Source organism: Ranitomeya imitator, chromosome 2 (genome assembly GCF_032444005.1).
Source record: "Ranitomeya imitator isolate aRanImi1 chromosome 2, aRanImi1.pri, whole genome shotgun sequence".
NCBI lineage: Eukaryota > Metazoa > Chordata > Amphibia > Anura > Dendrobatidae > Ranitomeya > Ranitomeya imitator.
This window is the reverse complement of record NC_091283.1, coordinates 489483037-489498759: the sequence shown is the minus strand read 5'-3', so window position 1 is coordinate 489498759 and position 15723 is coordinate 489483037. Positions and strand designations below refer to the sequence as shown.

The following is a 15723-nucleotide window of genomic DNA, read 5'->3' as shown; positions in this document are numbered from 1 at the left end:
ATTTATTTTTTGTCCACTCAACAGTTTATTTTTTATTGCTTTATTTTAAAGCACCACTCTGTGTTCTTTTTTTCTTTTTCTTTTTTTTTCACCCCCCAAGAGTGGTTCCAGTAATGTAAGTTTCCTGCCCCTACAAATATACTTACCATTCGTCGTCTTCTGCTGATCTTGGTGCCGCTCCGATCGTCTTCTACTACTTGTGACCTGCCGGATCACTCCAGTGTTTGCTGGGTCAGCCGGAGGCTCAACTCAGTGGAAGTCTATGAGAGTGAGAACGACGCGTGAACGAGGCTGTTGTAAACTTATGGTATATTGAGATGACTTTATAATATATTTTGGGGCTGCAGGATGGCCGATTGCACAGTATAATAACTAATTGGGGGGGTCTCCTTGCCTCTGATCTGCTGCTGCTGTTAATCTGCCTTTTTCACAGGTCATAAATGGTGCCCCCTTTCTGCTTTTGCCCCCTTTGACCTTGAAAATTCTGTAACTCGCACTAATTGAAAGGTTCAATGATGCCAATAATAACCCTGCAATTCCATTATGTGATGTGTAACCTGAGCTGCCGCCCCCAATGCCATGACCTGGAATTGGCTTTTTACTTTCTGTGCAGTATGTATGTGATTGCTCCCTGTTATCTGCCAGATTGTGCTGCTCAGTGGATGACTAGCCTTCAGTAATCATAGACGGGCATCCAGAAATGTGTGTGTCACATACAAGTGATTGCTATTAGTATCTCCATGATTGAAGCTTAGTGCCCCTTTTAAGAGGGGATTAGCGGTGTGAATTTGGCCCGGGCATTATCCAGTGGGATTCATACCGGCCAAACACTGTAGGTTCCTCCGTTTCGGTCTATTATGTTGATGTACGGTAGAGTTTGTACCCACTTGGACTGATGATGACATGGAGCGATGAGGGATGATCCGACACAAACAAGATTTGGAATATTTACTATGTGTTTTTCAAACCTAGAATCGTGTGGAGATTAAAGATGTGGAGCCAGATGTCTTCAAGGAAATGATGTGTTTTATATACACCGGGAAGGCATCCAACCTTGACAAGATGGCTGATGATCTTCTGGCTGCTGCAGACAAGGTATGATTACCACCGGCACTAGCTGATTTATTAATGAGGACTAATTATCAATCATGATCACGACTGAGAGGCTTCTGTACACCAGGGACCAAAGGCAAGGAGATAAAGGTATTCTCATACCATCAGGTGAAAGAAGGTCTCCAGTTAGGAGAATCCCTGGGATTGAGCTGTGCCTGGAAAATACCCTGGTTGGCACCAATGCATGGTGTGGAGAGGCACCTTGGCTGCCGCTATACCAGGAGGGGCGTAGGACCTGGACATAAGGAAGCAACCAGGAGAGTGACACCTGTACATACAGAGGGGCACTCTGGATGGCACCTCTGGGGGTACCCTGGTTGGCACCAATTCATGGTGTGGGAGGTCACCTGTGTATGGAGGTTGGGCATCCTGGATGGGGAATCGCATAAGAAGCAGTGGAGGAAATATGGAGGCTGGCACTCGGGAGAGGTACTATGGGAGGGCACACTAAATGGCACCATGTATGAGGAGGAGTGCCTATACACTGGGAGTCATCCAGGAGGAGACGTTGGCACCTGTTCAAGGGTCTGGACACCTTGGATTGTGCCTGTAAATGGGAAGTCCTAGATGGTGTCTGTTTATTGGGGGAGTACACTAGATGGCAGCTGTGCATAGAGATAGCACGCTGGATGATGCCTGTGTGTGAAGGGTGGGTCACCCTAGATGGTGATGCACTGAGGGGGGGTGAAAATCTTACTTGGCGTTTTACAGTAAAAGCCACACTGACTTTCTTCTGGTCGCTCTTCGTTTTGGTTGTGGGATGCACATAGAAATGATGGCATTAGAGCTGATCTAAACCTGTGCAGGAGTAGTGGGGGGCAGCAGGGGCTTGTGACACTTTTGGAACCCACCTTTGGTAGCTTGTGCCGTGAGAAGAGCCCATATGTAGACCACCGGTCAGATATTGTTGGGAGGGAGGGTGCGCATTTATTTACCTGTAGGATTGCACTATTAAATGGCGCTCATCCAGACCTCGCAGTGCCTGCTGCTTTGATGAGAACTCCCCATAGAGCAGAACCTCAGCACAGTTCAGGGTCACATTGTCCAAGCTTTACTGGTTTTTACTGGTTTTCGATTCAATCAAATGATTAACTCCTGGCCCAGAAGAAGCCAGAATCCTCCCAGCACAAACCTTCCCCGGTTCAGCCACAAGTCGCAGTACAAGGTTTTTTTTTATTTCCTTTCGTCTTCTGAATCATCTCATTGTAAACATTTTATAAGTACAGCAGGAGGAAAGTTCCTCATCCTCTCCCTGCTCGTAATCCTCCACAATCTCGCCAGTCAGGAATCACAGACAGCCGGGCTCGCTTCTCTGCCACTCTCAGGGGCATAGCTGGTGATATCTGACACTGCGCTATTGTTTGATTTGCTACATAGACCTCTCATTTATTGAGCCTGTGAAAGCGAAGGCAGCAGAGCTGGGCTGATTACAGCAGGCTCTCCAATTCTATACCCATAATGCACTGGGGGAGATTTATTAAAGGGGGTTTCCAGCACTGTCCTCAGGATAGGCCGTTAATATCAAATCGGCGGATGTCTACCTCCGAGTGCCCCTGACGATCAATGATTGAAGGCACAGCCCTGTACTTTCTGTATATTTATTTGCGTGGGACTGAGCCATAGAAAGCTGCAATACTGGGTACAGCCACTGCCAAATGTATAGCGCTGTTCCTGGTAAATAAAGGGGATGTGGTGCTTCCTGGATAGCTGGCCTTTTTAATCAGGTGATTTATAGGGTGTGTTGGGAGTCAGACACCCACTGATCTGATATTGATAGGCCAATAAAGGGGACATGCCAGAAACTTACACACCTCCAAACCAATAATTTGACCATTAAAAGATCAGCAAGTTGATTCTTTTATGGCAAGAAATCACGTTTTGAAGTCCTGTATGTTTGTGCCTGGAAGTGCATTGGGGCGAGACTGTGCACTTCCAACTACTCCACCTCATGCTATATTCCCTGCTTAGCACCACTTTCCTGTGGTTAATTGACATGTTTTTCACGCTAATGTCCCATCCCCTGATGATGCCGATCCATTGGTGAGACATGTTCGGGGGACGTGCTGCATTCGTTAAATTTTACATATTCAATCCTTACTATTGATGGCTCCCCAGGGTGCGCTGTTCTCGGTGTCTTCTGGAACTGCTCAGTTACGGAGCTGCGCAGCACAGCTTCATCTATGGTATAGTGGCTGGGTGCTGGACATTCGCCTCACTCATTTGAATAGGGGATGGATGTGCAGCACCTGACCGCGGCCACTATTCCGTCGATAGAGCTGTGCTGTGCAGCTCCGTAACTGAGCAGTTCCAGCCGGCACCGAGAACAGCTGATCGGCAGTGGTGCCGTGTGTGGCACACCCATCGATCAGACATTGATGACCTATGCTAAGAATACGTCATCAGTGTTATAGTGGACAGCCTCTTTAAAGTGCTGGAAAGTGTGGCTGTTGCACATAGCAACCAATCCAGTAGCCTGTTTCATTCTTAAATGGACTTCTAACTATGAGAGCTGGAATCTGATTGGTTCCCGTGAGCAACTGCTCCACTATTATTTTGCCCCAGCTTTAGTAAATGTCTCATTTTGGCTATTGTTTTAATTTGTAGAATCTAATTTAATATATGCAAATCCAGTCGGTATACTCTGTTGGGGTAAATTTATATCGTAGAGGGTGGCCTCCATGGGTCTGAGTGACTTCTAGGCAGAGGATTATGTTGGGGGGTCTATGAGCTTCTATTTATGACTTGTCAGCAGGTCAGAGACTATTTAATAACCTCCGATGCGGTGGTCACACTATACAGTCAGACAAGACCCCTTATCCGCAATTGTACCTCACTGAGGGAGTCGCTGATTGATCCGGGATCACAGGGTAATAGAGAGAGAGACGTTCGGTCTTTGATGCCACTGGGTTATAAATAATAAGAGGAGGGACCGTACAGGAGAATGTATTCAGCTACAGGCGGATTTAGCGGCCATGTCAATAATGCAACAAAGTTGTAGTAATTACAGCTCTGTGAGGAGAAGACTTCCAGCCGTCTGTAGAAAGCCGCAGGGATGCGGTGTAAACACTGTAAAGTAGATATATACGTATATGACCAGACAGCGGGGAAATTGAACAAGACGAGTGTTTTTTCTGGTGCGCACCAGCTGGAAATGTGTAAAGCACAGCTCCTGAGGAACGAACGCTGCATCACTGCACCTTCTGCTGTCTCAGGATCTTCAATCTAATTAGGCCTCAAATGGGGTCATCCCGTGACATGTGGTGAATCCACACTAATATAGTGCATACGGAAAGTATTCAGACCCCTTTACATTTTTTCACTCTTTGTTTCTTTGCAGCCATTTGGTAAATTTTAAAAAGTTCTTTTTTTTTTCTCATTAATGTACACTCTGCACCCCATCTTGACTTAACCCCCCCCCCCCCCCTCAGAAATTTAGTAATGTTTGCAAATCTAATATATAAAGCTGAATGTGTATGTGTGTATGTCCGGGTTTGGCATCTGCACCGTCGCAGCTACAGCCACAAAATTTTGCAGTCACACGTCTGGACCCTGGGAAAGTCATAGGCTATGTTGTGAGGCGAAATTTTAACCCCGCGCTTTCCAATTCATCAATCAATTTTGCCCCTATCTACATAATGGGGGGAAAAAGTGAAAAGAAAAGTGTTGGAGGCAAATTGACAGCTGCCAGATGTGAACAAGGGGGACTTAAAGAATGAGAGCGATGGCGCCAAAGAGTATATACCGTACAGTTGCTAAGGTGGGGCCCCGACATGGGATACTCACCACACACGGGGATATGAACACACACACAAAATGCGCCACACACTACCACGTGCTTGAACACATATACCACCCTCAGCACACATTTCACCACAAATACACCAACCTCGCCACATAAAAGTCGAAACACAAGTCACCGCTCAAAATTCGCCACGTGCAAAATTCGCCACATACAAAACTAGGCTCACACAAAACTCGCCACACGCGCAAAACTCACCTCAGGGAAAACTCGCAAAACTTGCACACGCGGAAAAATTGACACATGCACAAAAGTTGCAACACATGCAAAAGTTGCCTCACACAAAACTTGCACATACTCAAAACGCACCACACATAAAACTCACCACACGCAAAACTTGCTACACTAACCTGTCACATGCAACTCGACACACAAAAAGTTGCTACACGCATGTCGCCACACAACTCATCTCACAAAAGTCGCTACATGCATGTCACCACATGCAACTCACACACAACTTGACACATGAAACTCGCCGTAAAACACACACAACTCTGGTATTATCCTTCAAACATAAAAATCTGATTACCGGTAATAAGCAGACAAACTGTTGTGAATTCTGTGGTCAAGCTCACTCCTGTGGTCATGAGTGGTACTTCGGCTGGTTCTGTCCATGAGCTTCCTTTGGTGGATGTGAGTGGGGCTGCGGCTTCTGAGTTTCCTTCCTCAGGTGACGAGGTTGGGTCGTTAGGTGCTGCTCTATTTAACTCCACCTAGTTCTTTGTTCCTGGCCTCCAGTCAATGTTCCAGTATTGGTCTTGCTCTCTCCTGGATCGTTCTTGTGGCCTGTCTGCCCTGCATAAGCTAAGTTCTGCTTGTGTTACTTTTGTTTGCTATTTTTTCTGTCCAGCTTGCTATATTGGTTTGTCTTGCTTGCTGGAAGCTCTGGGACGCAGAGGAAGCACCTCCGTACCGTTAGTCGGTGCGGAGGGTCTTTTTGCGCCCTCTGCGTGGTTGTTTGTAGGTTTTTGTGCTGATCGCAAAGCTATCTTTCCTATCCTCGGTCTATTCAGTAAGTCGGGCCTCACTTTGCTAAAATCTATTTAATCTCTGTGTTTGTATTTTCATCTTTACTCACAGTCATTATATGTGGGGGCTGCCTTTTCCTTTGGGGAATTTCTCTGAGGCAAGATAGGCTTGTTTTTCTATCTTCAGGGCTAGCTAGTTTCTCAGGCTGTGCCCGAGGCGCCTAGGTCTGGTCAGGAGCGCTCCACGGCTACCTCTAGTGTGGTGTGATAGGATTAGGGATTGCGGTCAGCAGAGTTCCCACGTCTAAGAGCTCGTCCTATGTGTTTAGCAACTATCAGGTCATTTTCTGTGCTCGTATTCACCAGGTCCATTGAGGTTCTGAATCACCTGTTCATAACAACAAACTACAAGAGCACAAATGTACCATATAGGAAATACGGCAGCTGTCAGTCACATGACCTGTCTATTATGTGTATGTGTGAGCTAATATATACTGCCAGGGGGAGGGCTTCCTGTTGGCTGGGGATTTATCAGGCTGCCAATTTAGCCTACAAATACTGAGGTAAAAATACTGAGCAAATAACGTGTGAACGAGGTCTAATACAGGAGGAGATGACATACAGGTACATACTCTATACAGGGGAAATGACACACAGGTATATATTATATACAGGAGCAGATGACACACTGGTATATACTATATACAGGAGGAGATGACTTACAGGTATATAGTATAGGAGGAGATGACATACAGGTGTATATATATGTATAGGAGGAGATGACACAGGTATATACTATATACAGGAGGAGATGACACACGTATATACTATACACAGGAGGAGATGACATACAGGTATATAATATATAAAAGAGGAGATGAAACATAGGTATATAGAGGAGGAGATGACATACAGCAGGTATATACTATATACAGGAGATGACAAACATCTATATACTGAGGGGAAAATGAGAGGTGTGAGGTGAAAAGGTGAGGGAAAATAGTGGAGTGATCGGAAAATGACAGATGTGAGGTCGAAATGACAAGTGTTATGGGGGAATGAGAGGAGTGAGGGGGAAAATGAGGTGTGAGGGAGAAAATGAGAGATGTGAGGGGGAAAATGAGAGGCATGATGGGAAAGTAAGAGAAGTGAGGTGCTATAACTAACCACAGATATTTACTATGCCCAGGCAACGCCGGGCTCTTCAGCTAGTTTATTAATAAAGAAAAACTGAAATATCCCATGGTCATAAGTATTCAGACCCTTTGCTCAGTATTAAGTAGAAGCACCCTTTTGAGCTAGTACAGCCATGAGTCTTCTTGGGAATGATGCAACAAGTTTTTCACACCTGGATTTGGGGATCCTCTGCCATTTTTCTTTGCAGACCCTCTCCAGTTCCGTCAGGTTGGATGGTGAATGTTGGTGGACAGCCATTTTCATGTCTTTACAGAGAACCTCAATTGGGTTTAGGTTAGGGCTCTTGCTGGGCCAGTCAATAATGGCCACAGAGTTGTTCTGAAGGCACTCCTTTGTTATTTTAGCTGTGTGCTTAGGGTCATTGTCTTGTTGGAAGGTGAACCTTCGGCCAAGTCTGAGGTCCAGAGCACTCTGGAAGAGGTTTTCATCCAGGATATCTCTGTACTTGGTCGCATTCATGTTTCCTTTAATGGCAACCAGTCGTCATGTCCCTGCAGCTGAAAAACACCCCCATAGCATGATGCTGCCACCACCATGTTTCACTGTTGGGATTGTATTGGGCAGGTGATGAGCAGTGCCTGGTTTTCTCCACACATACCGCTTAGAATTATAACCAAAAAGGTCTATCTTCATCTCAGCAGACCAGAAAATCTTATTTGTCATAGTCTGGGAGTCCTTCATGTGTTTTTTAGCAAACTCTGTGCGGGCTTTCAATATGTCTTGCACTGAGGAGAGGCTTCCGTCGGGCCACTCTGCCATAAAGGCCCAACTGGTGGAGGGCTGCAGTGATAGTTGACTTTGTGGAACTTTCTCCCATCTCCCTACTGCATCTCCGGAGCTCAGCCACTGTGATCTTGGGGTTCTTCTTTACCTCTCTCACCAAGGCTCTTCAACGTTTGCTCACTTTGACTGGATGGCCAGGTCTAGGAAGACTTCTGGTGGTCCCAAACTTCTTCCATTTAAGGATTATGGAGGCCACTGTGCTCTTAGGAACCTTGAGTACTGCAGAAATTCTGTTGTCACCTTGGCCAAATCTGTGCCTTGCCACAATTGTGTCTCTGAGCTCCTTGGCCAGTTCCTTTGACCTCCTGATTCTCATTTGGTCTGACATGCACTGTGAGCTGTGAGGTCTTATATAGACAGGTGTGTGCCTTTCCAAATCAAGTCCGATCAGTTTAATTAAACACAGCTGGACTCCAATGAAGAAGTAGAACCATCTCAAGGAGGATCACAAGGAAATGGACAGTATGTGACTTAAATATGAGTGTCTGAGCAAAGGGTCTGAATACTTATGACCATGTGATATTTCAGTTTTCCTTTTTTATTAAATTTGCAAAACTTTCTACATTTCTGTTTTTTTTCAGTCAAGATGGGGTGCAGAGTTTACATTAATGAGAAAAAAATGAACTTTTTGTTAATTTACCAAATGGCTGCAATGAAACAAAGAGTGAAACATTTAAAGGGGTCTGAATACTTTCCGGACCCACTGTATGTAAGGGATTGCCTATATAGCAATTTCTTTATATAGTTCCATGATTGGGAAAGTCGTTTTCCTTGTAAATCCATCTGCAGACATGGGGTCTTTACAGCAAGTTGTGCTTATTGCTTCTGAAAGTTAAACTGTGTGCACACGATTCGTTTTTGATGCATTTTTTTACGCTCCGAATTGGCCCCAAAATTCTATGGAATGCTATGGAATCAAAGTCATTGAGAATCCTGAAGTGCTGTAAACATGATCAGTACTTTTCCTTTCAGGATTTACTGTGCGTTTAAATCCGCAGCATGTCAATTCTTTTGTGCGTTTTTGACCCATTGAATGCACAGGAAAAAAACGCACCAAAAACGCAATGGAATTTTCTGCAAGAAATTACTCAACGTGCACAAATAGCCTTAAAAGGATTTTCTGAGAGTTTAAATAGACTGTGTGCACACGTTGCATATTTGGAGCGTTTTCGGTTCGTTTTTTCCTTTAAAGATTTTCTAGCAAAACCTGAAACGATCCCGATGACAGCAAAGTGAATGAGAAACCTGAAGCGTCACGCACACATTGATTAATTTTGACTTTGGTGCAGAAAATAATCTGCAGCGTGTCAATTCTCTGTGCAGCTTTGCCAGCATTTTTCACCATCGCCTTCATTCAAATCGGTCAAAGCTGCAGGGCAAAAAACGTGGCTAACTGGACTAAGTTGCAATACCAGGAACATCAATAGTAAGATGTACAGAAAGGCCACTGAAGACATATTATAAAGTTTCCCCTACTCCACTCATTTCCACTTTGAGAGGTAATCGGTGCTGACACCATTGCGCTGACGACTTCCATTGTCTAGTGTCTGCCAGGACGTGTGCACGGCCAGCCTGTATAGTGTACATGTCATGTGCTCGATATCTGCCAATCATGCGCACATTGTGGCAGGCGCAGGTCAATGTCGTGTCATCGGCACCAATCTCCTCCCGATGTGGAAGTGAACGCCATCGGAGATGATCATTAAGAAATAATTCGGTCCTGATGGTTGACTTAAAAAATAAAAAACCCTAAAGCTTCTAAGAAGTTTTCATCCTTAACCCTTGCCATGCTGCCAGAGTCTAAGCAGATTATTGCTCCTGTCCACAGTATGCTCTGGAACGTCTGAAGGTGATGTGCGAGGAGGCTTTGTGCAGCAACCTGTCCGTGGAGAACGCCGCAGAGATTCTGATCTTGGCTGACTTGCACAGTGCAGACCAGCTTAAGACTCAGGCCGTGGACTTCATCAACTAGTAAGTGATTTTATCTTTTATTTGTACATAGTTTTCCATTATTAGTAATCCATATTATTATATTAATGCCCATTTAGAGAGCTCCTGTCATCAAACTGATGTCTTCCTGTAACCAGCACTAGGGGGTGCTCATCGCCCACTATATTGTTTTATATTGAAGCCAATAATAAATGTGTGTACTGTAAGCGCCCTCTAGTGGTGGTTGAGGGAAGCCACAATGTTTTCATTTATGACTAGGCAGAGAGTTTGATGCCTTGCCTCAGCTTACAAACCTAATAGACCTCTATAATTTCTAAGGGCTTGTGACTCTACCCTAAGGGTATGTGCACGCGTTGCGGATTGGCCGCTGTAGATTCACAGCAGTTTTTCATGCGTTGTACAGTACCATGTAAACCTATGGAAAACAAAATTTGCAGTGCACATGCTGCGGAAAAAAAACGTGCGGAAACGTAGCGTTGTTTATTCTGTAGCATGTCAATTCTTTGTGCGGATTCCGCCTGCTCCATAATGGGAATCCGCACAAAATGCGCAAAAAAATTGCGGTAAATTCGCAGGAAATCCGCACTGCGATTTACCTGCGGATTTACTAAAATCAGTCCATAAAAATCCGCAGCGTGAGCTCGTGGCCTAAGGCATCTGCATCATGTTCCTCTCCTTCTCTTCCCCTGCAGCCATGCGTCTGATGTCATGGAAACGTCAGGATGGAAGTCGATGGTGGTCTCTCATCCACACCTGGTGGCAGAAGCATACCGTTCCTTGGCCTCGGCTCAGTGCCCTTTCCTCGGCCCTCCTCGCAAGCGCCTGAAGCAATCCTAAAGTCGAGCTCTTGTACAGATAATCCACTCTTGATCTGGAGCCGCTCTCTCCTCTTCCTCATCGCATGAGAGACACTGGTGGGGGAGGGGGTGAGAGAGGAGGTTTCTATCTTTACCTCCCCGACATTGTGTGTGTTGCCACCCTACTCTCCTTTGCCACGTGGCCAGACTGAGCTTTCTGTCTCCCGTCTCCTGTGAGGAGCAGGGAGAATAATAGACTTGCCCTCCCCGCGGGTATTTCCCTGCTGGACCTTTACCTTAATTTATAGGGGCGGAGAGAAGTTTCCGATCTCCATGGAGGACTTTTGGAGTAGACGTTCAAGGGCTGAGACTGCAAGCTTTCCACAGCTGCTCTCCAACCCCAAATTTTTGTTTTTCCCAAACAGTGCAGGGGCTAAACTTTTTTTTTTTTTTTTTTTAAAAAGCTTTTTAATTTTGCTTTTAATACCGTTCCATAAGATTAGAGCATCTCCTCACTATAAACTTGCATTTTCCAAGTTCGTTATCATTGACCGTTCAGTCTGCGGTGAGTTTGCTGGATACAGTCTCGGGGGTCTCATTTCATTAATTTTTCAATTACCCAAGGAATATTAATTTGGTCAGGTCCTGTAACTTCATCTAGTGATATCATTTAATGAACTAATGGTTGGCGAGATAAATTTAGACCAAGACAGCGCCTCGGGTTGTACCAACAGCCTTTATCAGGGCGTGTCTGGCATTGAGGTGCTGGATCCAGCAATCGGAACCACAGACTGTTTGACATGACTGTGATGTTGCCTACTTTGCTTTGACCTTGTACTCGCCTTCTCGTACCTGCAGGAGCTTCTATGTTACGTTGTGAGGCTCAGCCACTGATGCTTCAAAGCCAGTAGAGCGTTTTTTTTTTTTTTTTGGAGACCATAAATAATTCCTATTTTGTATTGTGCATCACTATCCTTTAAACGCATTCCATCTTCCGAGAGTACTGTGGAATTAAATATGCCCGTCATTAGGCTAATCTCACTATGGGGCACACGGGGAGGGGGGTTGTCTTCAGAAGTGGTCCGTTCTTTATCATGCGCAAAGAATATGCCATCCTGTGAAGCTACGTTCACGCGGTTATGTAGCTGGCATCTTGGGAGTAGAGCGGTTGCTTACAGCAGCAAAACCTTTCCACCTTGAAGGGGAGATATTGAGAATGAAGATCTCGCTTTTCACTGAACACCGGTGACCGCAATGTAGGAATATCTCCATGGGATTTTAGACATATTTTTCTGTCCTGGCAATGAGATTTTAACTTAAAGGGGTTGTTCAGGGTTAGGAAAACATATGTTCTTAATTCCAAAAACAAGCATCACAACTGTCCCCAACTTGCGTATTGGTATTGTAGTGAAAGGGAACCTGACACTTGATTCATGCCGCTCAAACCACGGGCATCATGAATCAGAGCCTTCCTGTGTGATTACAGCCCGGTACATTTTCCCTCTGAACTCTACAGCATTTCATAGAAAACATAGTTTGGAGCAGGGTTGTGGAGTCCGAGTCCATTCTGGTGGAGTCCGAGTCCATTCTGGTGGAGTCCGAGTCCATTCTGGTGGAGTCCGAGTCCATTCTGGTGGAGTCCGAGTCCATTCTGGTGGAGTCCGAGTCCATTCTGGTGGAGTCCGAGTCCATTCTGGTGGAGTCCGAGTCTGAGGTTTGGCTTACAGACTCCACCGTCCTGGTTTGAAGAGGCAAGATGTGTGTAGTGCAGCTTCTCCCCACCCGACTCCAGGCGATTGACAGGTCTCCCCATGTACACAGATGAGACCTGTCAATCACACAGGGGTGCGAGCAGAAGCCTGCTGGGAATATTACTGGACTAGTCTCATCTTGGCCTATAGTCACTGTCCGGCTCTTCAAACTCTGTTTTTTTCTGATACGCTGGAGCATTTCAGAATAAAACATACCTGGCTGCAATCACACATTCATCTGATGAATCAACTTGCAGATTCCTTTACATCAATGGATACAAGCTACAGTTCCAGACAACCCAAGGACAAGTTTGCAATTGCATATAGAAGAAAACAGCCATTTTTTTTATTTTATTTTGTACAACTGTGAATCTTTTTCATTTGTTCACTTTTTTCTACAATGTTCTTCACAGTCTAAGATTCTGTGTATCAGGTTCCTAATACATCAGCATAGGGACCAGTGCTTAGATTTTCTATTGCAGCGCTCCAAATCCTTAACAGTCATAAGAGTTAAAGCATACATACAGTCTAATATATCACAAGAATTGTCTTGGTTATAATGCTCAGTAATTTTTTCTCTCCACTCTTTCTGGGTGGGCGGTAGTCCTTTTTCAACATTCTGCCTGCACTATAGGTGCTGGAACTTCTTTTGCGTCACTTCCCAGCATGCGCTGCACCTGCTATTGTACAGTGACTTGCTTGTGTTGAACTCGTGGCACGCTTTACACAAACAAAGACAGGAGAAGACGGACAAAAACCGCTCCCTCTGTATTATGTCACAAGCTATGTCAAATTATGGTAAGTTATCTGAAAGTACAGTGTTCATTTAAATGACAAACTTCTGTCGGCCTGCAGCCACTACTAGAGGGAGCTAAGAGCTCAATGCAAATTACACATTGAATTTAACAATAGCACTTTCTTACAGTAAGCTCCCTCTAGTGGTGGCGGTAGGAAACAAGAATTTTATCCTTTTACCATAAGGCTGTATAGGGATTTTGGAGCTGTGTAACAGAAGAATTCTTAACTATTTCAAAGACCTATTCAGAATTTGTCAGTGCGAGCTTTTAGAGCTACAGCCAAAATAGTGTTTAAAGTTGGACATTACCATTAAATTTAAAGGAGTTTTCTAGGACTAAGAACTAACAGGCTCGTAATTTTTATCTACCTGACTGGTCTGCATGACGATGATCTCTGAAGGCTCACCTGGCAACTCTGTTCCTTCAATTCACCACTACTTACCAGAGCAGCTATTCCGGTCTGCTCTGTCGATGTGACATCACTGCAGACGTTGTGCTGATTGACAGCTGGCTCCCCACCCTTGGCTTCCTATCGGCATGACACTGGCAGAGATGTCCCATCAACAGCGCAGAAGAGAAGTCTCTGCTCTGTCAACGTGACGTCACTACAGACTTTGTGCTAATTGACAGCTGAATCGCTACAGTTTGACAGTTGGCTCCCCATCAGCATAACATTGACAGAGATGCCCCATCAACAGAGCAGAAGAGACGACTCTGCTCTGTCAACTTGATGTCAGCAGAAGCTGCAGAATCACTAGTAGCTGCAGTCCATGGACTGTCTCATAACAAAAAATAAGTCCTAAAGAACCCCTTTCATCTATACAGTGATTGCTCCCCCTATTGTAGCCTGCAAGAGAATGGAACACTACACAAATAATTAGTTCTATATCTGCCTTTTTGTCTCTGAATTCTCTGTCTCATTGCATTAAAGCAAATTCAGATTTGTATAGACGAAGCACTTCACTTTCACCCTTCTAATTAATCCAGAGCTCTCGTTGGCATACATCCACTCAAAGCTTGCGATACTTTCAGGACTTACTCGTTGTAAGCAGAATACCTAACAATACAGTCAGCCTTGTCAATAGCCCTGGAACCCAAGGTTACCCATCACTTTCTTTGACCTTTCATTTTTTTTGCATTCTCAAGCTTCCCCTCAGCTCAGCGCAATGTACAGAGTGGAGTCGTTACAATGCTAAATGGTTCCATTAAGTAAAAAGCAAGCGAAAGGTTTAGCCGGTGGATGATATTGGGTTCATTTGCTTTTCAAAGAACACGCTGAAAATATAACTTTCAATATAATTCGTTTTTTTGATAAAAAATCCATTCATGGTACCTGCATTAGAGGGACTGACCATGAAATATGACATAAGGAGGGTGGATGGTGGTATCTGGGTTGAAGTGAAGGATGATAGAACTCTTAAACTATTGTTGTCTGATATTGACTGGTTTGGCCGACAGTCTATGGGGGCGTCAAGGATTCGGCATGTCCAATTTCAGGTGGCTTATCCTTTTATTCTCTAGAGATAAACTGCTGCCAAAGACGTTTGGCAGGTGATCTCGGAAAGAAAACAGAGGATCACTCCGCAGGACGAGCGCTCCTTGTATGGGAGAGTCGAGCCATCGGTCGGCTGACCGCTATCGAAAGTGTATGCGAGGGCTCATAAAGGCTTCCATCATCAATGCCTTAGACCAGACCTGGGCAAAGTTCAGCTTTCTGGCTACATGAGGCCCTTTTAGCTGTCCTTGTGTGGCCCGTGGACTGAGACAGCCAATGGACTGGAAACCGTGATATCGCGCACCATGCAGCCGCCCTCCGTCCGCAACTCTGTTCCTCCGGTGAATACAATCCTGGATCACAGAGCCATCAACAGGAATGGTCTCTCGTGTCTTTACCTCAAAAAGTCGCATGCTCTAGAAAATGGTGCAAAATTTCCACCTAAACAACTTGCACATATCGAATCACTCCAGTGGTCACTGAAGCACATTTTCAACAAATTTTGCATAAATTTTGGGCCCAAATGAGAACTAACGAAAAACTAGACATAAATGGGATAAATGCACTAATGAATCGGGTCTATAAACGGTACATACTGTTTTTCCTCACTACCTCTTCAACGTTGGACCTTGCGTGCCAGCTCTCGACAAATATTTTGGAGACTCCTAGAAAAACTGTTCAATCTAAAACATTAGAGAAATCTGTGTGCCCCAGGTCTTCTCTGAAATTATCCCTAGTTCCTGCAGTCCTCCATTCCCAAGCAACCTTGGAGACAACATCCTGATGCTGGGTCCAAAGTATCTATGTTATCGCTATGCAACTGCACTCCTCAAACATATCCTATGAATGACACTTTTGTTACTGAAGTAAAAATAGGTCTAGTTCATATTTTGATCAAAGTGTCTGAGCCCACCTGCCAGCAACAGAGCGACTTGTTTTAGGACGGACCATATTCAAAAGATGCCTCTCTCTATGGACTAAAACTAAATGAACTAACTAAAATGAACAGGAGAAGAATAAGATAGTTATACTTTGCTCTAAATAAAACAGTTTTGGAAAGGTGGGTGAATAAT

General features: G+C 44.7%; 1 protein-coding gene across 2 annotated transcripts in view; it reads left to right on the top strand.

Moving 5' to 3' along the window:
• The window catches only part of SPOP (speckle type BTB/POZ protein), a 32751-nt gene extending 21185 nt beyond the window's left edge, over positions 1-11566 (top strand). For both annotated transcript variants that reach the window (XM_069751429.1, XM_069751428.1), the window contains exons 9-11: positions 973-1095; positions 9689-9831; positions 10503-11566. In XM_069751429.1, coding sequence (XP_069607530.1) covers positions 973-1095; positions 9689-9831; positions 10503-10647 — 411 coding nt within the window. In that variant the 3' untranslated portion in view covers positions 10648-11566. The remainder of the gene's footprint in view (positions 1-972; positions 1096-9688; positions 9832-10502) is intronic.
• The last annotated feature ends 4157 nt before the right edge of the window (positions 11567-15723 follow it).